Here is a 23,034-nt window from a genome sequence, read left to right on the forward strand (position 1 = left end):
ATTCCATCAAGGTTTTCCATTATTGACAAATTAGTTCCGAACAACTAACAAAAAAAATCATCCATGAACTACAGAACATTCAGTTTCTTCTCACTATTTGAGAGTTTTGTTTTTGTCGCTTTTATAGGTCTTCATCAGAGCTCGTTTGTATGCTGTAGTAAAATCCATGCACATGCAGAACGCGCATTAAACATCTAGGGTAGTTTTCCGGCAGAACTAATCTCCCGAACAAGTCACAGGTTGTAAACCCGAGAGCAAACAGAAGAGCTGAAACTAATAGGTATGCAGTTGACAGGCAGGAGGAACAGCTCCAAAACATTGAGCTCAAAGTAACCGGAAAAAAACAATTTCAACGGAGAAACAAGAAAACACAAAAACCAAGCCTTCACTGTTAAACTGAAGTGGTTTAAATTATATGTCATTAGCTGACGTTAGCTGAGTAACTTTATGGATTTGACTAGAGTCTTGAGTCAGATGAAGCCGGGAGCAGTTTGGAGAACGTCTTGACTATTATAATAAAATAGATAGATAGAGATAGATAGATAGATAGATAGATAGATAGATAGATAGATAGATAGATAGATAGATAGATAGATAGATAGATAGATAGATAGATAGATAGATAGATAGATAGATAGATAGATAGATAGATAGATAGATAGATAGATAGATAGATAGATAGATAGATAGATAGATAGATAGATACTATTAATTAATATCATTTTTATTATCATGATTTTTTAAAATATTTGTTATATATTATATAATCAATAAATAATATTACTACTAATAATTAATACCATTATTATTAGTAGTATTATTATTGTGATTTTTTTCCAGTATGCGCAAAGTAAAGTCAGTGAAAGCATGCTCGAAAGCGTTATCTAGACCCAAGCCGAACAATAGAACTACAGAACGATATAACAAACCGGAAGGTCAAACATAATCCCTTCGTAACAATTCTTCCCATAGAAATTGATGACAGTATAAATTAGGCCCCGACCGATACGAATTTTTTTAGGCCAAGGCCGATACTTTCAAGGGGGGAAAAAACCGATTACAAACTAATCAGACAAATGAATTGCTCATTTTATTCCCTGTAATTAGGTCTGAATTGTGATCGTGCCGATTGTGCTAGACATGGATTGTCATATACTGAGTTCAAAGAGTACTCATCCATGTAAAGTTGGGGAACACAGTTAACGAGAAGTCAGACCGCATCGTGACATGAGCCACATGCTGCTTCACCAAGTCTTAAAACAAATACCAAAACAGTAACTCACCTTACAGGTGACCATTTAAGACAAACAAAACGGGTAAAACGTTTTCAGATGATCAATCAAAGGAAACTTTTAGGAAGCTAAACAACTTCAAGCAGCTAGTAAACGAGTAGCCACCTCGCGGGATCCCGTGGATCGGGATCGTGGCCGGCTCACTAAAACGAAGGTATAGGAAGCAATTCCAGAGGTAGGTGGAAAATAAATGCCGCTTTTATTGACAGGCTGTCAGGCAGCCTTAAAGTGGTAAGATTGAAGGTAGCGGAGAAGAGAGAAAATCATTGCACGGAACAAAGTCGCTTCGATGGCGAATTGAGTGAGTAGGGGGAAAAAAAAAATGGTTTCCCACTTTATTTGTACTTTTGAAGATTCAACTGTTTGCTTATCTGTAAATACGATTTGATTTATGTTGGGCCGTGCAAGACTTTCTTCTGTGTCTGCAACCAAAATCTTCTTGCATTGAAATCCTAACAGGCAATTTGCAGATTAAGAAAATCGTATTGGAGCAATCGTCCATAATGGCCGCCGCTGCGGGTGACACCCCCATTATACAGACAAGTCAAGCAAATCGCAGGGCTGTGTCAGCTTGATAACGCTGCTCGGAGGCATACAACTGCCACCTAATTAAATTGGGATTTGATTACGTTCCTTCTTGAAGATTTTGTTTTTATTTTCTGCCCACTGGTATTCATTGATATTTGGAGACTAATATGACTGAATGTATTGACAAGAGAAAAGTATTCTCAAAACTGATTTTTTTTTTTTTTAATATCAGGTAATAATAACTTTTTGGTCCGATGTTACAGAATTTGCTATGAGAAAAATGGAACTGGGGATTAAAATACAGAAAAGGTTTCTGAATGGACCACATGTTGGTGTCAAATCACTATGGCAACAGTCGACAGGAGGAAAGATGATACCAGGGAGCTGGGTAAGAAGAATGATTGTCACCAATAGAACAACCTTATTTTATATATATTATTATTTTATTATTTATTATATATAATATTATTTTTTATATTTTTTATTATTTGCTTATTTTATTATTTATTACATATATTTTTTTTCTCCTATCTGTCTTAACATGTCTGTGACATGCCGACTTTGATTTGAATAGCGGAAACGATGCCCAAATTTGACTCACTTACTGTTTGTGTGTGTGTTCCCTGTTTTGTGTTACTTTTGCTCCAACATTTTCTAGATTTTCCTCCAACACTAGTGGTTCATCAAGTGCAACACTTTCACTGCAAAAAAAACCCTCAAAGCCACTTCGACAAAAACGTGTTGAAGCTGTGTAAGCCTATTTTTCAAAAATGCAATTTAATATTTACATCCGTGGCAGACCTGAGATAGACGACAGCGCTCGCCCTGCCCAAACGATAAGAGAAACAAAGGCTATAAGCTTCAGATTTATCAAATCCGCCCACATTGTAAGCATCAAAGGCTTTCCGAAGCCAAACTGCCTCTGCATGCATGCGTCCAAACATGACAATGCGTCCGCCATGCTTGGATGCACTTGTTTTTTTTTTTTTGGTGGCCAGCCAACACATTTACTCGGGCTCTCTTGCATCAAATGCTATTAAGTCCCTCTGAGCACCGCTATTCATCATTCGTACAATTTCCACGGCCTGTTTTCGTTTTACTTTTTAATCAAGGGTCGGATCCCGCGCTTCGAGGATAATTCAGCCGTGAAACAAGGCCCCGACGACCCAAGTTAACAATGCACATCCCAAACAGACTCATCAGGATCCGACAAATGAGCTTGACGAGCACATCATGAGGGGGGAAGACACAAAAGAGAGGGAGGAACCATAATAGATGACCCCCCCCCCTTTTTTTTTATATATCCCGTCCAGACGGAAATGCATATTAATGGAATTTTTTGGGATATTTTCATTTCTAGTTCAGGCCAATTCCACGAATTAGTGCTTGTTTAATTATTAATTGATATCTTGCAGAAACAAAACCTGAAAACACAGATTGGCTGATAACTAACCAAACCCAACCTTGTGAATTTCTCAAACTTAAAAATTGAGAACTCGCCGCACTATAAATTTTGAACTCTTTGGGCTTCCAAAGCTATCAAGCCAGACTTCAGGTGATTATGATACAAATCCGAGATAGCTTAGGAGTCATCTGATCTTGAGACTGAAAAATGGACGCCGGGCCTCCAGTGACTGCTGACCATTATTTATTCTCTGGAGTCGAATTATCTCAAAGCCTGAGAGACACTTGAACTGAATACTGAATGATGGAACATCAGCGAGACCAAAATAAATCAAACTAATTCACTAAATGGATTGTTTTACTTGACATTTGGAATTATAAATATGTAAAGCATCACAACTGGAGCAGAATGATTGATGTCAATTTTGTATAGACGCAGTGGATAAAAAGAATTAGCTACGTAAGCTTCCAAATATCCTTCTCGTGTTTTGTTTGGTCTCTGAATGCTTCTTACAATTTCTCATTTCCACGACGTTGTGTTTGTGTGCGCGCTCACTCGGTTACCGCATGCCTGACAGGAAATTAACGTCGGCGGACCAGGTAAAAACGAGATTACTGGCTTATTAAAAAAAAAGTGTCACATTCTACTGTTGGTGGTCATAAACGTGTCAGGCTTATTCGTCTGCCACGAGTGAAATAAAGAAAATTTTCATCCATTGAGTACTTTTACTAATACGTACTAATCTTCCATTTTTTTAATTATTATTATTTTGGAATGATGCGTTTAAAAGGCTTCTGCAGACTTTTTCTTTTATTCTCCATTTCGCTCATCTTCTGAGCTTGAAGATGCACTTAGCTTGAACCGATGACTTACCCCCCCCCCCCAAAAAATACTCTGTAGTCAACCTCATGCTCTTTGGAAATGGCAAAGTGATGCGGCCGGCTTTTAAGCTACCCAGCCAATACATCAGTGAGTGCCTGCTTGAAATCTTATAGACGAATAAATTGAAAAATGATCTAGATAGATTAATCAGTACTACAATAAACAATATTAGATTTACATGTAATTTCCAGATAAAGATGAAATGCCCATATGACCTGCTAATTAGCTTTGTGCAGTCCCCTAATGACTTTGTTGGCTATGACATTGAGAGAAAAAGCTGGAGGGCTCCATTTCTACTGTATGGAACATCCACTAATGGTCCTTACACCAGTGGGAAATGTAGGAAGCTTTTCTTTTTTTTTTTTTTTAAACCTCCCACACAACTTGCTATCTATCTGACTCTTCAGCTATCGTTGACTCAAAAGCATCAGAGCGTGGAGTATGGTGACTTGGTGCGCTGTCACGCCTACGCTGTCTTTATCACGCGGCCTCGACCCTCCCGAAGGAACACGAGACAATTCCGAAGCTGAAAGCCATGACCCGGAGAGTGTTATTAAAAGCAATTAAGAACTTTTACTTCCGTGCAGCAACAGTGGACATAAAAAAAAAGTGTACACACACCCCTTAGCAAATATAAAACAATGACATTATATTACACAGCCTCATCCCATGCATATGAGGGTGTGCACACTTATGCAATCGCATTGTATATATTCGATTGAAAGAGGAAAGAAATTATTTAGCACACAATAGATATAAAACCCAATTCCATTTTCTGCAATTCAAAGACTAGCAAAGGGAAAAATGGATTATTCACAAAAGCCGTGCGTTTTATTTTGTCATGCACACATAAGATGACAAGCTATGGCTTTGCTATAATACCCCTCATCTTAAAGTCTCTCGTAGAAAGATCTAGAAAGTGGTGCATAGTTGAAGGAGCAAACAGATGCAAACCACTGAAAAAACCTCTTGACTTTAAAGTCATAAAATGAAGGTAACGTTCAAGTGTGTTGAGTGTTTTGAAATTGAGCTTTACACAGAAAAAAAAAAACTCAATACACAGAACAGCTTTGGATATAATAGACTGTAAATATCAAGTGCAATGTTTGCAAGTAATTTTGACCAAGCTGCAAAGATATTTTATTATACTCATATATCATGTACCACGAAGTCTTTTTAATACCACAGTGTGTGGAGTCTTAGTTTGAGATGCATTATGATTTTTATGCTTTGTTGTCCTTTTTGCCCTCTGGCACGTTAAGTTAGATAGGATTACGCATGTGCTTATAAAACAAAAGTATCTTATTTTTTTTCTTTTTAAGTACTATAAGCCAGTAAAAAGAGGACTGACTCAATCACACTTAGCTGCCTCTCGTTGGTGAAGTCCCACATAAAACTAAAGGACTGAAAATGAAGTCTATTCAAGAAAATGATTTTTTATTTTTTTTAGAACGCTCACCACTATCTTTTGCCTTCTTTAATAACGCCGAGAGCATGACGGGCTTTTAATGACATTGCCGGATATTTCGTGAGCCTGTCGAAAGTCACTTGCTAAGCTCAAACACTGTTTTTTTTTTTTTTTTTCTAAAGTGCTCCGAGCTACCTGAGTAACAAAATTCCATCCATTGAAAGTTTTAGAAATGAATACACTGTCGTATTTTCTGGTTTATTGCAAATGTAATGGTTTGTCCTATTTTTTTGGAACGTCTTCTGTAGTAGACTTTTTTTTTTTCACAAAATTTTCTTTCAAAGTCAATATTATGAATTGTAGACAATTCTAGAAGTATTTTGTTTAAATTAATTCATTAGGTGATTGCTGCTTTGTATTCAATATGAAATAGACAGTGTTTTATTATTTATTTTATTTTACACAAAACAAATGTCCAAACTATTTCTGCTATATTCTTATTTGTTGAATCCTCAATTTCAGGTGGATTAGGTTCAAAACAATCCAAACTGAGAGAATGACAGCGAGAGTGATCCTATCCTAGCGCGTTTGCTTCTTGTTAAACAAGTCACATACCGACTTGAGAGGAAACGAGGGGGGGAAGACGGGGAGGAAGACGACGCGGAAGATGTTGAGAGACGAGACGGACAAGCCGGCGTGCTGTTAATGAGAATGTCAGAGGCAGGGAAGCAATTACAGAAGTTCTGCTTGGAAACCACCATCAGCAACCATGATTAATGGTCCAAATTTGTTTTTCCTCCACCTCATTGCTCTTTCCTCCCGCTTAGCGCCGCTCTCATCATGTCTTCGACTCAACTAAATACATCCGAGCAGCCGGCTTGCTCTAATTCCAAAAATTCCACGAATTTTTGTTTTTAGTTCATGAATGAACATTAAGTTTTCAGATTTTGATAAATTGGTTGTATAGGAGGAAAAATATTATCTTATGGAGTGTGGAAGATTGTTTTTAACCATGGCTCTGGTTGCCCAGGTGTTCCAGGAGATACGGACTTTATCTTATTCCGTAGAGTTATACTCACTGGAGGCTTCATTAGCTATTGTATCATAGTGAAAGGGGAAAATGTTGGCTAGCTTATTTGGAGGTGCAAAATATTACAAAGACTTGTGAGTAAAATGAAGTGCAGTTCGACACAAGAATCGAGTCTAATAACCGCCAACTGTCCATCAAAACTGAATCGCCGGCAATTTTGGACAGTTCTGGAGAAGTGACTTCAGCTGACTTAAAAAAAAATTCTGTTCCTGTTGAATCCTGAGTTGGTTGGAATTGCAAAGGCAGAACTGAAATAAACACTTACCTTCATTGTTATTCTTTGATAATTCAGTTGTCAGGCAGATAAAAACATCTAACAATGAATTGACAGCTTCACATAAGCCAAATTAAAGGCTTTGCAATACTTTGGGCTTAGGTGACTTTTAGATAAGGGAGATGGTGGGGGATCAGCAAAAGCGAAAGAGAACCAAAGATGTTGCAATTACCTGCTTCTAGCGTCATCCTCTTGTTTGCTTGTGCCGAGGACGAACAATACATCTATTCAAGACCCGGCCGTGCCCACATTCCTGGTTCTGCTGCCGATGATTAAAGTCTCTTCTGATGCGGGCGTCTTTCTCGCTTTACCACTCACCAATACATCCAAACACAATGGCAGCACCCTTTCTCTCTTACCTTGGTGCTTTCAGAGGCCTTTTCTAAAAGAGTGAGGGAGAAGGAAAGTATATTTATGGTGGAGTTCCTCGAGTTTTATTAACTGGGGATAAAAGAAAGTTCTCAATGACTCACCTAAAACGAAATTGGGGGTATGAGTTCCTACACGTGGAGGTTACCGAAGCCATTGGCTTCACCGAGTGCTTTTCTGACCTGTGAAAAAAAGATCTCATTTTTATTATTTAAGATTTTTTTCAAATAAAAAAAATCCTGATGACACTGCAACTATTCCAGTGCACCAGCATTTTTCAATTGCTCCTGTGATCCCCATAAATTCCGACTAATTGTGTTGTCAGACCAACATTTGCTTAAATAAATACATCAGTAATCAAATTTAAGAAAATATGACATGAATATCAATGTTTATTTACATATATTTGATTGTAGTTCAATACAGTACAGTATTGTACCACACCTTAGCATAGCATAGCATAGCATAGCATAGCATAGCATAGCATAGCATAGCATTTTGAGAGATAATATAGATTCATTGTTTTTTTGTACAGTCGGTGCAGTATAATAAATAATTTACTAAAGATAGAATGCAATTTATTGTATCGAACAGTTCTTTAGTGTACTGAGTGCGTGCCATGAATGTCTGTGTGAAGTTCTCATAAAGGAGCTTAACAATCGTCCCGCTCCGTAGGATTTATTTGAACAAATCCGACATGTTTGCCAACGTGCTTTCCCCGTTATATATATTATTTATAAACAAGCTGTGTTGCTGTGTTCGCAGCTGACGGCGTAGCTCATCTTCTTCAAAGCTGCAGAAACTACAAGATCTTTTTTTTTTTAATCTGACCTCAGGCTTCGTCAACCTGCGGGGAGCTATTGGGGGGCTCTGCGTACTGGAGCGTCTCTCGTCTTTGTGTTTACTTTAATCTCCGAGACGCTGCACGCAGTCGAGCAGCGTTAAAAGTCTGCTGCTGTTTTGGCTAGCAACAGAGGCTCCTCAATTGAATTTTTTGAGTGAGATTATATAAAAATTCTTACGCAATAAATAGAAAAGAGTCAAACAAACAAAAAAGTAAGTAAAAACATCACAGTGGGGAATTGAAATGGGGCATCTACTGTATTTAAGTAAGAGCCTATTTGAAGGAAATCCTCCAAGCACCAACATCCACGTCCCCTTGTGGTAATTGGACCCAACACTGTTCGGAGGCTGGTCCAAAATTAATGATGCATTTCCGAGACTTCTTAATTGGCTTTCGGAGATGCGTTCCGAATTACGGCGCCGGGTCACGGATGGCTCTGCTCTTCGGAAAGAGCCACTTTGGGTTTACTGCCCCGCTAAGTTTTAAAAGCTCGGAGTTTGATGCCCCCCGAGAAGGATTCTACAACAGTTTATGATGCAAATCAGCCAGGTGAGAAGTTACCCAGTCTGATAGAAAAATCTACCTCAGAGGGAAATACAGAATGTCCTCTCTCTCTTTCTCACACAGTGGCTTGCCTTTTATCTCCATGCTTCTTTTCTCCTGGCTTCCTCTCCTCTGAGGGATGAGGGATGAGGACAGAGGGCAAGGGGAGGGTTCTGGAAAGATGAGGTGATTTATTCCAAGGCTTTTCCAGGGAGCATCATGAATAAGTTAAGCAAGCTCTTCTATATGAATGTCTCATTGTTTCTTTTTGTTCCTGCTGCGAGAGATGGAGGAAGGGTAGGCGTGTGCATAATTACTCTTGGAGATTCTCCCACAGATATTTTAGTATGTATTGTGCGATATTGTACACGGTGTAATTTTACATTTGCTCGTGTCATTGATGTCAAGCGGTAATACAAAAGGCAAAAAAAATTGGAGTCAGACCAATATTTTTAAGCAAAAAAAGTCATGTGTCAAAAGTTGAATGCCAATAGCAAAACGAGTTAAAGTTCAATGAACCACGTGGTCATTAAAAAAAATCTTTAAAAATCAAATCCCATTTACAGGGTATTGATTTGGAATTGCCTTTTGTAAACTTGGAGATTGGTCAGAGACTGCTTTAATTGGGTTTCCTGCAGTTAGAGACAAATGCGGTGTGCTGTAAGCCGTGTTTATTTATTAAAAAAAAAAAAATGCAATTAGGCTAATTTAAAAAGTTCCCCAAAAGTTTTTGGGCTCGTAAATTTTGGACTGTATTCTAGTTTTAATCTAATAAGAATTTTACTATCAGTAACAGTTAATGAAAAAAATATACTTATTATAATTATTATTATTATTATCAACACAACAATATAGACTTTTCTCACAAAAGTCCAACTTTATTCCTGTAGTATTCCACATTTATTCTTCGTGTCAGTCAAAACTAAGCATTACTATTCCTCCAAAGACAGACTTCTACATTCAGCTCTTGTGTCGGACCTCATTAATTTTTGTGCAGGGGGAAACCTCAGCAAGCCGTCCATTGTGTGTAAAAGTGAATTTGGGTCCTAAATAAAATGTTGAATTATGTAAAATTGATTAGCATTGCCCCCGAAATGTACCTTGGGGCACATTGCTACATTAGAACAAGTTGCCTTGAGAAAATGTCAGCATGACATCCATTTTTATTTGGAAGTTAAATGATTATTAAGTTGAACTAATAAAAAAATTCTTTGGTTGAGTGTGAAGGTCCACACGAGAATAAAAACAGAGGAAGGGGGGAATGTCAGTGGGTTCACAGAAGAGCAGCACATATGTAAAAATACCTCTCCAGTGGCCAAAGGAACATGACTGTTGAGCCGCACAGTGGATTTCCAAGACCCGAGCCTTGTGCTTATTGGAGAATTGATTAATGGTGCTAGCAGATCCCACATGACTTCAATTCACTGGCGCACACACACATACACAACAGCCATATAGAGACATCTTTATTTGCCTGCACGGCAATCCATGACTGTCAAGAAGAGGCTCGCTCATGGCCGTAGACGACTCTGAATTCTGCGTCACGGGAGAGCAAATCAATAGTGAATGGCGAGTGAGCGGATTTCATTACGATTTAGCAAGATCAGTTCACAACTCTGGTTGCACTCAGTCACTCTTTCTTATCTCGTCTTATGGATGTCATGTTGATATAAATCGGGGCAAATAGTAAGAAAATAAGCATTCAATGTAGAAGAAAGTCCCTTCTTTATTGTGTCTAATTTACTCTTTGCTTTTCGTGCATTTACACGTACAAAACACAAGGGGTCCTCGGTTTACGATCGCGTTACATTGTAAATTAGTGTAACATTTGGAATGCGCGAGTCTAACATTAATCGATGTAATGGTTTTCCATTTCAAATTGGCTATGAAAACTCCCATGTAGTTGTTTAATGTATCAAAAGTAGTAGTAGTATCAGGTACTTGGTATCGGTCATCAACTAAATACTGGTATCGGTCTGAAAAAGTGGTATTGAAGCTCAAAAAAAAATTCTCTACACTCCTCAAGATATCTCGACCTCCATTAACAGAGAAGCAGAATTTTTTATTTATTTTCCTAAGTGCATCCAAACAGCCAGATATGATTTTTCATGCATTTCTACTTTCACTTATGAAATACCCGCTCATGGCGAGTCTTCAGAAAAAGTAGACATGCACTTTTTACATGCCACTGTATTTGAAAGGCTTCATATTATTCCTCCGCAGAAGAAAAAAAAAATGTTATTTCCAACCCGCCTACTTAAAAATGAGAACAGATGGCTCATGGAGATCGTTATACTTTGTTTATACGCGGGGACTGGCATACCTCGCACATACATTGTGGCCTCCCGGGTGTTATCTCGTAGCTCGTACATGGGAAGATATTCCCGAGTGTGCATATTGAATAGAGAAGGAAATGGCTACATGTTATGAATACATCCCAAATGGCTGCAGAATGCTGACACAATGCCAATCTACTGAAAAAGAAAAAAAAAAAAATCAACAATCGGGTAACCCATTGTTAGCCGATTGTACGCAATTGATCAGCGATTAATTGAATCTTGAAACAACCGAGGCATAATGGAGTGCACTAGATGGCTGTAACCTGAAGCCCTGTTGATTCGGTCACTGAGCTCAATGTCGAAAGAGATACCACAAGATGTCAGATATGGGTAGCTGAGAAACATCCCTGCAGACCTCCTGGCACAGCTCTTCCTGGCAACATTGTTCTCTGTTGACTGGAGATAAAATGAACGATCAATTTTACGATTAACTGAATGCTCTCGACTCTTGGTTGCAGATTAGTGTCATGTGAAGGTTAGCATCATCTTCCCAATGTCAGGTTGTTCTTATTAAAATGTGGAGATTAAATCAACAGCGCCCCTACTGGTTACAGACAAGTAGTGCATGTTACATGATCAAAACTGATTTGCATAATACACCTGAATGAATTTTTTTTTGCTCTTGCTCTCGAAATCTGCCTTATTAATAATCCATGGAAGATTCCATGACGATTTAATAAAACAAAAGTGGCCTGATATTACTAGATGACCGATGCAGAACGTTGGGCTATTGTCCAAAGTCTGCTGGGAGAGGTTCCAGCTCACCCGTGACTCAATGAGATGGTTGGATATTACAAAGGTTAAATTACTTTTATGCAGTAGCCTGCTTAGAACATTTATCATACTGTGACAATTTGAACATGGATCAGATTAAAATAATCGGGATGATCTCAAGTGGTGTGCTAGCATGCTAGCATAGTTTGTTTGACCTTCCATCTCCTCTGCAAGCTTTTTGGTAATCATTCAGCGATGAAAGCTAAAAATAAACGGGATTGCTTAATCCGCTGTTCCTATCTGTCTCATTACAGCTCATTTCACACAAGCAATGCTGCGTTGGAGAAACTACAAAATCAATCTATAATAGTTTGCGCCACTCCGATTGATTCATTAGGGATGCATTTGTTCTGGGTGACCTCCATCAGACGAGGTAAATTGTGTGGACGTGCGCTTCGAGATGTGGATGGTTGCATCCGAATCCTTTAACGGCGTCCAAGCTGAGACCAGAGCAAGGAGACGAAATAAAGCAGTCCAACAAAAGGCTTGTTTATGCTAATGGCGAGTGAAAATGCATCAGGAAAGCCTACGAGAGCGCTTTTGTTAAATTGATAACTCCACGTGAGCTGCATTAGCGTCTTGCTCTGGATTTGAGGCCAACGCATTTGAGCTTGATTTAAGCGAGGCCAAGGAAGGAAAAAAAAAGTTTGTGTTGCTATGTTTTAGATTATAATATGCACTTCTATGAATGTGCAAGCAGTGATCAATACGCAGCAATTGTTTATTGTTCCTCGGAGAGCATTATTGAAACTAGCCCACCGTCATCCATTTTGATAACCTCACACTGCTCTTTACCGTGTTGCGCAAAGTCACGCTGCCCAATCAATGGAGCTGCGGGGCAACTTGTAAGAGCACAATAAAAAAATTAAATCAATGGCGAGGGAAGAAAGCGGGAACTCAGACCTCTTTGGCCTTTCATCGGACAAAGGCAAACATTGCGTTTCATTTAGAAATTCTTTGGCCTTTACGTGTGTCGTTGCCTTTTTTTATCAAATTAAAATCTTAAATATAAAAGATTCAAACTTTTTCCTTCATTCTTGTAGAGATTTTTTTTTCATGAAATATGTATCTTCATTCGCAACATTCACGGGTTGACTCATTTGTCACGTTGCCTTTCACCGTTGTCACGTTGTTTATCATCATACCAGATTGGTTTTCTTGACGCCGCCTTGAGCCACGTGGCGTTTGTTTTCCCAAAGGTGCGCTCTCAAGGACGAACATCTCGTGCAAGGCCGTGCTCAAATACGTGACATTTCACAGCAAATACAAGGGGGGTGCATTACATTATGGCGCTGATAAGGACTTGATTAGTTGCTCTCTCCAAGGAGCTCCAACCAATTTTCTGGCTCTCACAGTCGCCTCTCTTGCCGGATTTGGCATGTTCTTGTCTTCAAAATGAAGAATGACCTCTGCGTGAATGAAGGACCTGTCACTCTATATCATTTCAATTACACTTAGAGGTCAATGACAATGAACAAATAAACGCAAGGTGTGTGGAGCACACTAGCTCATGATGAAGATGGATCATGTTTCAAATGCTTGACATGCCTGATTCTGCACCTATGGCTTTTTTTTTTTGTTACGTAAGGTCATTGCTATTCTAGTCACTGATATTGAAAACACAGCTTTGACATAAATCACTTTTCATTCCAGGGAGAAACACATACATGCTAGTGTCAAGATTAGGCCTTTTGGTGTTTAAAAGACCATAAAGGAAAACTGGGTTATAAAGTTTACACCAGCTAGTATGAGTATAAAACAAAAATATGACAAGGAAGCTTCATTCAATATAGACCTTTCTACTGTGACGTCACGTCTCCATCCATGTTTGACGGGTCACAATAGAGTAAGATGACAAAGGTTAAACTAGCAAGTCTCAGTTAGTTTAGCCAAAAATAAACAATTTAATGAATTACGATTTAATGTAGCAAAGTAGTGAGGTAAAGTAGTAATACTGTGTAAACAATAAGCAACTTACCTTAGCTGTCACGAGGCTAATCTCCAGTTAGCATGCTTCTTGTATTCGGACGCTGTTATTCGAAGACTCCAGGTTTATGACAGCTTCAAAGTGTTGGCACTATTCTATACAATTGTTAACAGTTGTGATAGCTTACTTCTTTGAGGAAAGTGGCTTCATTTAGTTTGGTTTTGAAAGTTTATCCAAGAAGTGGAACTTTCCAGAGGGCAACTTGGACCCGCGCAAGCAAAGACACACCTGAGAGCAACAGCTGATTACAGTCAGAAGCCGAGAGGGCAAAAGTATTTGGCCAAAATTATGAAGAGAACGTAGTGATATTTAACCATATTGACAGAAAACTAACATTTATATGTAAATAGCCAAGGTTAAAGTCTGTTTCTAAAATTACAAAAAATGTTAACCTCTATTTAAAAGCATTTGCACTTCGTTCCACTAAAGTGTAGAATAGAAGTGCAATTAGTGCAATACTGCCCTCTAGCGAAGGATGAGAAAACACCAACATATAGGAAAAAAAATAAATGTGCCAGAGTGCTGACAAACGTTTATTGCAGAACAAGTTCTTTCAGTGGACTGCTTTCACACAAGTGACACCAATTTAAACGTCACCTCAATGTGAATGAACACTAACTGCAACCTTGTTGAAGTGAATTATCTTTCAGAACAAAGGTTTTTGTTATAAACATTTTAATTTGTTTATTGGCCAGAAAATCTTCTCAGACAAGAACACCATATTGTTTGAGAACGTCTGTGTACTTTGCTATTTTGCTCTCGACGTTCTTCGTGGCCAATTTGGTCATCTTGATGGTGGCCTTTTTCTTGATGTAGCGCATCTTTGACTTCTGTTTCCTCTTCTCCTCCAGCGTGGCTGTGATGGCCTGGTACTTCCAGCCCACCTCATGAGCCAAACGTCCCAGGAGGGCAAACTGTGCAGCAAGATATGGGCACATTTAGACATTGGAACTAATGGCAGATAATCACTGCAGGGTGACTCACCTTACGAGTGGGCTTCAGGCGCACAATCTTAAGAGCAGCTGGGACCACCATGCGCTTCCTCTGAATGAAGGAGAGAAAACCAAAAATCAGACACTAAAGAATTCCGGATGGACCAAACGCTGAGGCTGGCATGTCTCAGATTTTGTGTGTTCATATCAAACATCAGTCAAACAAGGCATGGTAAGGTAAGGTAAGTAACATCATTGACAGCATAACGCAAGGCCACCGTGTTGTGCAGAGCCATCACCTTGTCATAGGGTGGGGGGATGCCGTCAAACACCTTCAGCCTCTCCAGAGCAGCCTGGCCTCTCTTGGTTTTGTGGGGCAGCATGCCTAGTTGGCACACAATTCATACAACAAGATTTAGAACAGAGCAGTGGAGTTGAGGAATTGCCCAAGCACATTTTGCTCCAACTCAGAAATCAGATCCGATAGTTTCATCAATAGATCAGATTGTTAAAAAGTTCATCAATGCTGTTTCGATGGGAAAGGGTCACAAACAAGTGGATTTTGTGGTTGCTTCCGTCTCACCTCTCACCGTCCTCCAGAAGATCCTGCTGGGAGCTCTGAAGTGGTATGGTCCACGAGATGGATTGGTGTTCATCCTCTTGCGCAGGAAAGCCAGGTACTTCACTGCAGCAATCCAACAAAAGATTGTAAGAACACATTCAAGACATTCCAAGATTCCATCTAAGTGGAATGTATGTGTCTCAGATGGTAGTGCATGTAAAGTTATCTCATGGTCGTTTAAAACTCAAAATAATGTTTTAAATAACATCATTGACACATTAAGACAGTCTGAATATGGGCTGCTGTTTTCACTCATTGTTGAGGCTTTTTATTGGAACATATTAAATTTGACTTGACATCTAATAAAAAAAAAAAGAAAACAGCTTTAAAAGGGGGTGCAATATTGTACCACTTACATTTGTTACGGTAGAAATTGCCAGAGATGTTGATGCCTTCACACCTGACCACCACAACTTTGTGTCCTTTGAAATGGAAAAATAAAGACCGGTTAAATACTACAAATGAGGAATATTAAAGACTTATAATTTACATTTTGTCTCAGATGGTAGTGCATGTAAGTTTTCTCATGGTCGTTAAACTCAAACGAGGGTTGAAGTAATCATCAATGACAAAGGTTAAACTTAATTGGCATACATTTTAAGCGTGGCATGTTTAATAGAATGCATACATACCCAGCAAGGTCTGCTTGGCAACGATGGCAGCTAGCCGACCAAGTAGATGGCCTCTGCCATCTAGTAGCAGAACCTGCAAAATTAAGCATGTATAAGACAATACAATGGTAATTACATGAGATAATTAATCATGGGGAAGCTTAACTATCAGTAGTGCGAGAATGTTACACAACTTTTTACTTCCATAGGTATGACAATTTTCTTAATTAGCAACATAAATTTTGAAACGCATATTTAATAGTGTACCTTCTAAAATGAGCACATGGCAGCATTACCGGCTACGCGTCCGATTAAACATTATGCAACAAAACTACCAAGCAGACGCTTCTGTCAACATATTGTAGCAGATAACGTTGAAGTAGCCTCTACGAATTTAGTTTGAATTTTTACAGGGACAAATTCACTTGAGATTTCAGTATTATTACAAGCTAGCTAGCAGCTAGCTAACAGCGTTGGCTAGTAAGGCTGCCATGATGGAAGTTGTGTCCATTCCGAGACACGAGCCGACAGATACTCCTTTACTACATTTTATTTAGAAAATGATAGCCCTGTTCTCATCTTGTGTTATTGCTAAGTGTTCGATTGCTTGCTAACGAAACCATGGGGTGGAAACTACCGCGGGAAACCGATTAAAATAAGAATATCGTCCCTTGGTTAATGCCCACCTTATTGAAGCGGTCCGCCATGACGAGCGAAAAGAAAGTTACACGGGGGCGCCCGTGGTAAAAGACACGGGCAGCAGGAAGTGACGTACTATAAAAGGTTCTCGTTAGATTGTGTTGAATGTGCTCTAGCGCCACTTGTGGATGGGTGCCCCAAGAACAACTGTACAAGTTACATAGACTTAAAACAAATGGGTTAATAATGCAAAATATTTTAAGTTTAAATGTGTATAGGTATTATTTAGGGAAAAAAATCCTGCCAACATAATCCTCTCGCCTAAAATCAGCCAGGACAGGTTCAGCTCCTCCATGAGTATGATTAAAAAAATTATTAATCAACAGATAAAACTTATTCTTTGCATTAGGAACACATTTATCACACAAGGTCATTTTTATTTGATGTATGAAACATACAACAGTTCATGCAAATCATGTCACACTGTTCCACGGAAATAACAATTTTGTGAACTGTTGCAAATGCTTTAAATAATTCACCATACAATCATGCCTTGCCGGTAATGCAACTCTACCCTGAGATGGTAAGTGGAAGAAGAACACAAAGGCGGAATATATGTATTTTTATATGCAATACAGCCTTCAGTAAAGATGTCTTACAGAAGCCGGTTTTGATTAGTCGTCATGCTTCAACTTTCTGATCTTCCCCTTATGACGGTCAATATCCCGCTGCAGACGCTCAATCTCCTTTTTGTGGTGGTCGATTTCCTCCTGGTGGTGTTGCTTCAGTGCAGCCAGCTGTTCCTGTTCCTTGCGCCTTTTGTGCAGATAAATCGCAAAATCAATTTTCCGTACTGCAATAGGCCAAAATGGGATAAACAATAATATGGGTGCAGGTCTAATGGATAAGCCATGGACCGGAAAGCTCAATGGTGCAGGAGAGAAAAGACACCTACTTAAAGTACATCTCCTCCTCTGCAGCCTGTTTCTTTCCCATGGCTCCACCGGCCTCTCGAATGGAGCCACCGGCTCCACCACCTTTGCCCGCACCTTTACCCAGTTCACCCAGCTGCAATAGAGAAAGTCAAAGCAATGAAAAAAGCGAGAATAAGTAACAAAGCCAATTTTTCCTCCACTGTCATTATTATTCCTAATTTTTATAGCAGTACACAATAACAAGACTATAATAAATATATTTTTGTTCATCTATTGATGTCTAGTGACAAGTACAACAATTCAAGGCTCTTCCACTAGCTGACAGAATGTAAAACCTGTTTCTCCAACTGTTGAAGTCACCTTTAAAGTAAACAGGCCCAGATTTCACACTTGGAGTGTATATACAAATGAGATCACAATTATTTCAGTTATGAAAAATTAGTTTCCAGGTCTGCTTGAGTTGTTTCAAAATAGGAGCCGTGGCTCAAAAATGTTGTGTCAAATGAGTAAACTGCAGTAATGTGGTTATTTGTGAAATTAGTCCATGGCTATTTTGGCAGCTAATGTTTACGCATTTGAAATTACTCCATACAAAATGGCCTTTAGCGCTAGAAATCGGTGCTTTTGTTGAGGAGCTAGGTACGAAGGACATAGTTGTACCTGGTCGGATGACATTCTTTGCTGTAAAGTGAATAAACCGCGGATGTTCGGCCTCAAGAACCTCGCCATGATGGCTAATATGAGCGGCTAATGACAATGACAACAGTGACGCTCTTTTCAGTTTGCCCTTGTCTGAAAATACATACAGCCAGTGGACAGCGCCATTTGTACCCAGACAGAGGGGGTAAATGCTATTGTAAAAGACGGAATGATGGAAGATGCACCAAATATTAATGACGCTTTTTTAATGGGAACGAAACTGATAAGAACCGATACTACTTTGGTACAAAATATTTAATGTACGCGTTGTGAAACTTTAACGCAACATAAAATCACCCCTATTTTGACAAATGGAACGTCTCAAAATAAAACGCGTCAAACTGCACGCTCACGTGAACTTTGACCTGAAGTTAAGGTTAGATTACCGTTTTTAAGTTTGTTTTCAACCAAAGTAAAAATACAGGAATATAAGTAAAATACATTATACCGGCTGGAATTATATTTGTAATATTTATTTTTATTTATTCTTTATGTATTTGTGACGTCACTTGGGTTGGGCAAACGTTTGTGCTTAAGGGCTACGTTATTTTTTTTATTTATAAATGCATAATTTCATAAACTCATTAGTGAGGGGGAACAAATGCGTATTATATAGAATTTGTTGCATAAATTCCTATTTTTTATACTTTTATACATAAACATAATCATTGGAATACTATACTGTATTCAATTAATGAAATAAAAAGCATACAAGGCTTTGAATAAATTTATTCAGCAAAGAAAGTAATGTTCTTGAAACCTGTCTTAACGAGGAACCTCACAGACCCTCCCCCCAGTAATATCCCTTTATAAACATCGGTAGGCAACTCTGAGTTCATTCAAGATCCCCAAAATCAAGAGCACAAAGTTAAACTTAATATCAAAACCCTATGTTTTTTTCTTTCCATAATTCAATACACTCAACAGTAACAGGTACATTGGGCCCCAGTCAGCAAACAGGTGCATGAGAAGACCTACTCCCTCCACCAAAGAAAATTAAAACTCCCAAGTCAAATTCAGATGCAAAGAAAAACATCAGCACTGCTGTCTCTCTAACAGGGTCAAGTATCAGAACAAAGAATTTGGAGGCACATTATGAAATCATACACAATGACCTACTTTTTAAACTGGGAACGTAAGTATTCAGTCTAATATTCTTGACTGGGTAAAGAAATAATGGCAATGGAAGTAACAACTTGAATTTTGTGGCCTGTGTGTCTGTGAAGCTATGTCACACATCCTTTGTCACATTTGACTTTTATGTTAACTTGCTATCAAACTACACATAGCCCACTCAGTGATGACGCCCGACATGGGTCTGTTTACATTTTACAGTACACACAGTGCACAAATCATTTCTACTTAGCCAATCTGCAAAAGATGATTTGTGCAGTGACAAACACTGCAATTAACACACGCTAGTTTCAGCGTTTACTCTCGAGTCCCTTCCGTTATTCATGTTGATATTTTACAATTTAAAATAAAAGAGTCAATCATTAAATGAATTTACTAAAACAAGATAAAATAAGATTTGGAGGAGGCGTCACACGGCCAGGATGGGTCTCCGGAGGCCCTTGGGAGGAGGCGGTGCTCGCCGCCCCCCATTACGACCCCGTCAGTCTTGCTTGATGTTGCCTAGCGCTCTGAGGCGCTCCAGGAGGGGCGGGTGCGAGTAGTGCCACATGGAGTAGAGCCAGTCGGCAACAGGGAAGCCCAGGTTGTCTTTGTTCAGCTTGATGAGGGACGAGTAGAGCTCGGGGGCTTTGCCCATGTTGCGCGCAAACGCGTCGGCCTGGAACTCGAACCTGCGGCTCAGGACCGTCAGGCAGAAGGACAGAAGCTGCGAGGATGAAACGGAAACATGTCAATTACCTTGGGGCAAACTCAATTGATGGAGTTTGCATAGTGAGTCTTTTGTCTTGGTCCCTGCGTTGAATTTGTAGGTAAGAACTGCGAGATTAAAAAGATAAGGATTTCCTCATGGTCACCTCATTATATGGTGAAAAGATGAACTGGAAGATGATCATCAAGCCGATCAGAGTGGGCTGGCTGTCATTGAAGCCAAACGCGACAAACAACTCCTTGCGTCCAATAAGAGCGGCAAATAGAGAGAAACACAGGAAGGAATTCATCTGGCGGAGGAAGAGAGACAGTGGATGTTAATGCCACGTTTTACATACGTCCGACAAAAAAAAAAAAAAAGTGAAACACCCACCTGACTGATGACAATGTTTTTGACGGTATGACCGAGCTTCCAGTGACCCAGCTCGTGACCCAAAACGGCAAGGATCTCTTTATTGTTGCAGCCTTGTTTCTTGTGCTGTAAAAAAAAGTCAAACAGTTAAGATAGAAAGATTGCTCAATAGCACAAAACCTCATTTAATCAATTTTGAACATCTAACCTTTGGCTTCACTTTCGCTTCACCGTCAGTTTCTGTTGGCTCGGGCTTTGCCTCGTCTCCCTTGTTGAGCGGAGAATAGTCCTCCAGCAACGTGTCGAAGAGCACAATCCGTTTATTCTTGAAAAAGCCGTAAAAATACGCGTTGCTGTGCGAAGACCGTTTGGAACCTGGAAAACACAGGCAACTTTTAGCAAACTCCACATAAACACATTACATCTCCATCGTCATTAACACACCTTCAACAACATAAACCTTTGTGAGAGGGAAACTAATACTGTTGGCCATGGCCTCAATATCCGTCTTCAGCTCCCCTTCTGGCAAAGGAGTGAATTTGTCAAACAGAGGCGCGATGTAATCAGCGTAGATGGTGACGAGAACCTGAGAACAGCGAGACAGCAAATGATCCCGGAGAACATAGGTGCTCAATTATACAATTATATATTGTAATAACAACACGGAATTCAATGGTAAGCCATTTATAGCAAAAGCTCACCAAAGAAACACCCAGGGTGAAGAGCCAGGCGTAAATGAAGAAGTAGTCTCCCCCAATCTTAATGATGTAGAGGAGCAACGAGGTCACAGGGAGCAGGATGCACTGTGTCACGGCGAACTTCTTCACAGCATCTTTGATGAAGAACCCCAAAGTCTATTGAGCAAGATCAAACCGTTAATCGAGTCAAAATACTGTCCATGACTTGCAAGCATACTCCAAGACATTAACTCAGCCAGCATCAATTACCTGCTGGTTGAATCCGTGCTTCTCCTCAATGACAAACGTGTTGTACAAACTCCAGGGAAGGCCAGTCAAAGCAGTGAACAGGGTGGCAAGAGTGAGAAACACAAGGGATTGCGTGATCTCATACTCGGGGCCGAATCCAAAATGTTTCGTCCCTACGCCGGCGAGGCCCCACAGAAGAGGAATGCCACCCAGGACCAGGATCAGCTTTGACAGGAACAGAGACAAATTAATTTGCAAGAAACATCCCCATGAATGCAATTGAGCATCTCTCGTTGGTAGCTTACCGTTCCTTCCGTCTCGGAATACAGACCAGACCAAAAACTGAAGTTGCTTTTGTCCAGCTGATATAGTCGGGACTTCTCAAAGGTTTCTGAATCGATGACCTTTTCGAGCTCCTGAGGCACACGTGTCGTTGACCTGTATGTCCTTCGCTGGAAAGATGACAGGGGGGTCAAATGGTAAATGTCTTACACAAGCATCGATACTTCCTTTTTTCTACTTTGTGATTTACAAGCAACTTACCTGTCTATGTGCAAGGTATGCCTCCCATATGTACACCGTCCACGAAAAGCCCAAAACAGCATAAAATATCTGCTTCTCCACGGGGAGTTCATTTATAAAGTCGAACATATTTACTTAATTTTTTGAGAGGCGTCGGGGGGATAACGAAAGAGATAACGAAAGCGCTCCTAGCTAAACAGGCTAACAGCAACGTTATTGCTCCGTCAGCCTGGCTTGGCACACACAAACTTGAGTGGGATACGAGCTTAGTTAATGGAAAGCTTTTACGAACATCAGATGGACACAAAAGCGACTACTACGCGAACCGTACGTTGTTTTTAAGCCTCCATCGTTAATAATGACACTTCATTCATGAGCGCGTAGTTAGTCCAGCTGCATAAAAGGTCCGGACGGAAACCGCTCCCGTCACAAACATTCCGCATCCGGTTTGCTCAGACACGACCCCCAAAACTGTCCTCTTAACAGCCACCGTTTATAAACTAAATTCTAATTATTGATGCATGATAATTAAGTGTATTTATTCATTATTTTATAGTGGAGTGCAGTTATTTATTTTCTATTGCAAAGAAACTAGTCTACATTCTACCGTGGCACCATTGAGAGCGTCCTCACCAGTTGCATCGCTGTCTGGGGTGGTAACTGCACTGAACAGAACTTGAAGGCCCTGCAGCGCATAGTGAATACGGCTGGTAAGATTATTGGTGCTTCGCTTCCCTCCCTGAAGGACATTTACACCTCCCATCTCGCCCGCAAGGCAACCTCGATTGCCAGAGATGTGAGTCACCCGGCTCACTCCTTGTTTGACCTTCTGCCCTCTGGGAAGAGGTACAGGAGCCTGCGCTCCCGCACCACCAGACTCGCCAACAGCTTCTTTCTCCAGGCTGTTAGGGCCCTGAACTCGCTACCCCCTTCTGCGTAGCGTGCGGCACTGTTGCGCTATTTTCGGGAATGTCTGCTGTACGCGTTTTTACGCTCCTCTTAATTAATTATTTATTTATTTATTGTTGTGTTATTTATTCATTATTTATTCAGCACGCTTTTGTTATACTTGTTTACTGTTTGTCTGTTGTGAGCCATGTCTTGTCACCGTGGGATAGGGGGGAACGAAATTTCGGTTTCTTTGTGTGTCTTTGGCATGTGGAGAAATTGACAATAAAGCTGACTTTGACTTTGACTTTGATAAACACATCCCACACTG

General features: G+C 39.8%; 4 protein-coding genes and 2 non-coding genes across 12 annotated transcripts in view; all 6 read right to left on the minus strand.

The window, feature by feature from the left end:
* Window positions 1-14,111, minus strand: part of htr1d (5-hydroxytryptamine (serotonin) receptor 1D, G protein-coupled) — a 39,130-nt gene extending 25,019 nt beyond the window's left edge. For 3 of the 7 annotated variants that reach the window (XM_088399938.1, XM_088399936.1, XM_088399935.1), the window contains exons 1-3: window positions 13,727-14,111; window positions 7,353-7,430; window positions 7,052-7,261 (exon numbers count right to left, since the gene is read on the minus strand). The gene's annotated coding sequence lies outside the window, so the exon portion shown is untranslated. The other 4 variants (XR_015863326.1, XR_015863327.1, XR_015863328.1 and 1 more) reach the window with 3 other exon arrangements.
* A 144-nt stretch (window positions 14,112-14,255) lies between these two features.
* Window positions 14,256-16,673, minus strand: rpl13a (ribosomal protein L13a). The gene is made up of 7 exons (XM_088399940.1): window positions 16,587-16,673; window positions 15,922-15,994; window positions 15,646-15,711; window positions 15,251-15,352; window positions 14,967-15,052; window positions 14,720-14,779; window positions 14,256-14,649 (listed from the first exon to the last, which is right to left on the minus strand). Exons 1-7 carry the CDS (start codon window positions 16,605-16,607, stop codon window positions 14,440-14,442), a joined length of 618 nt encoding a protein of 205 aa, XP_088256066.1. The 5' UTR covers window positions 16,608-16,673; the 3' UTR covers window positions 14,256-14,439.
* On the minus strand, window positions 15,424-15,507 carry LOC148385205 (small nucleolar RNA Z195/SNORD33/SNORD32 family). The gene has a single exon (XR_015853174.1). It is a non-coding gene; the product is annotated as a small nucleolar RNA Z195/SNORD33/SNORD32 family (small nucleolar RNA).
* LOC148385206 (small nucleolar RNA Z195/SNORD33/SNORD32 family) lies at window positions 15,782-15,862 on the minus strand. Its single transcript, XR_015853177.1, has one exon. It is a non-coding gene; the product is annotated as a small nucleolar RNA Z195/SNORD33/SNORD32 family (small nucleolar RNA).
* A 282-nt stretch (window positions 16,674-16,955) lies between the features above and the next one.
* atp5if1b (ATP synthase inhibitory factor subunit 1b) lies at window positions 16,956-18,293 on the minus strand. The gene is made up of 3 exons (XM_088401231.1): window positions 18,135-18,293; window positions 17,495-17,607; window positions 16,956-17,355 (listed from the first exon to the last, which is right to left on the minus strand). The coding sequence occupies exons 1-3, from the start codon at window positions 18,201-18,203 to the stop codon at window positions 17,214-17,216; spliced, it is 324 nt and encodes a 107-aa protein (XP_088257357.1). The 5' UTR covers window positions 18,204-18,293; the 3' UTR covers window positions 16,956-17,213.
* A 593-nt stretch (window positions 18,294-18,886) lies between these two features.
* zmpste24 (zinc metallopeptidase, STE24 homolog) lies at window positions 18,887-22,257 on the minus strand. The gene is made up of 9 exons (XM_088401230.1): window positions 21,837-22,257; window positions 21,599-21,745; window positions 21,315-21,518; window positions 21,069-21,221; window positions 20,812-20,953; window positions 20,576-20,742; window positions 20,389-20,493; window positions 20,162-20,305; window positions 18,887-20,013 (listed from the first exon to the last, which is right to left on the minus strand). Exons 1-9 carry the CDS (start codon window positions 21,942-21,944, stop codon window positions 19,789-19,791), a joined length of 1,395 nt encoding a protein of 464 aa, XP_088257356.1. The 5' UTR covers window positions 21,945-22,257; the 3' UTR covers window positions 18,887-19,788.
* Window positions 22,258-23,034: the final 777 nt, after the last annotated feature.

This window comes from Syngnathus floridae, chromosome 16, assembly GCF_059516105.1.
Source record: "Syngnathus floridae isolate MCC-2025c chromosome 16, RoL_Sflo_1.0, whole genome shotgun sequence".
NCBI lineage: Eukaryota > Metazoa > Chordata > Actinopteri > Syngnathiformes > Syngnathidae > Syngnathus > Syngnathus floridae.

Excerpts from the sequence above, each read along its gene's own strand:
- rpl13a (XM_088399940.1), bottom strand. The coding sequence starts at position 16,607 with ATGGCGGACCGCTTCAATAAG. Across the intron at positions 15,712-15,921 it reads TGCCAAGCAGACCTTGCTGG|GACACAAAGTTGTGGTGGTC; the intron begins GTATGTATGCAT and ends TCCATTTCAAAG. Across the intron at positions 15,353-15,645 it reads CAATTTCTACCGTAACAAAT|TGAAGTACCTGGCTTTCCTG; the intron begins GTAAGTGGTACA and ends GGATTGCTGCAG.
- atp5if1b (XM_088401231.1), bottom strand. The coding sequence starts at position 18,203 with ATGGCGAGGTTCTTGAGGCCGAACATCCGCGGTTTATTCACTTTACAG. Across the intron at positions 17,608-18,134 it reads AAAGAATGTCATCCGACCAG|CTGGGTGAACTGGGTAAAGG; the intron begins GTACAACTATGT and ends TCTCTATTGCAG. Across the intron at positions 17,356-17,494 it reads GAGGAGGAGATGTACTTTAA|GCGCAAGGAACAGGAACAGC; the intron begins GTAGGTGTCTTT and ends TCTGCACAAAAG.
- zmpste24 (XM_088401230.1), bottom strand. The coding sequence starts at position 21,944 with ATGTTCGACTTTATAAATGAACTCCCCGTGGAGAAGCAGATATTTTAT. Across the intron at positions 21,519-21,598 it reads ATTCCGAGACGGAAGGAACG|CTGATCCTGGTCCTGGGTGG; the intron begins GTAAGCTACCAA and ends TTCCTGTCAAAG. Across the intron at positions 20,954-21,068 it reads TCACCCTGGGTGTTTCTTTG|GTTCTCGTCACCATCTACGC; the intron begins GTGAGCTTTTGC and ends CGCTGTTCTCAG.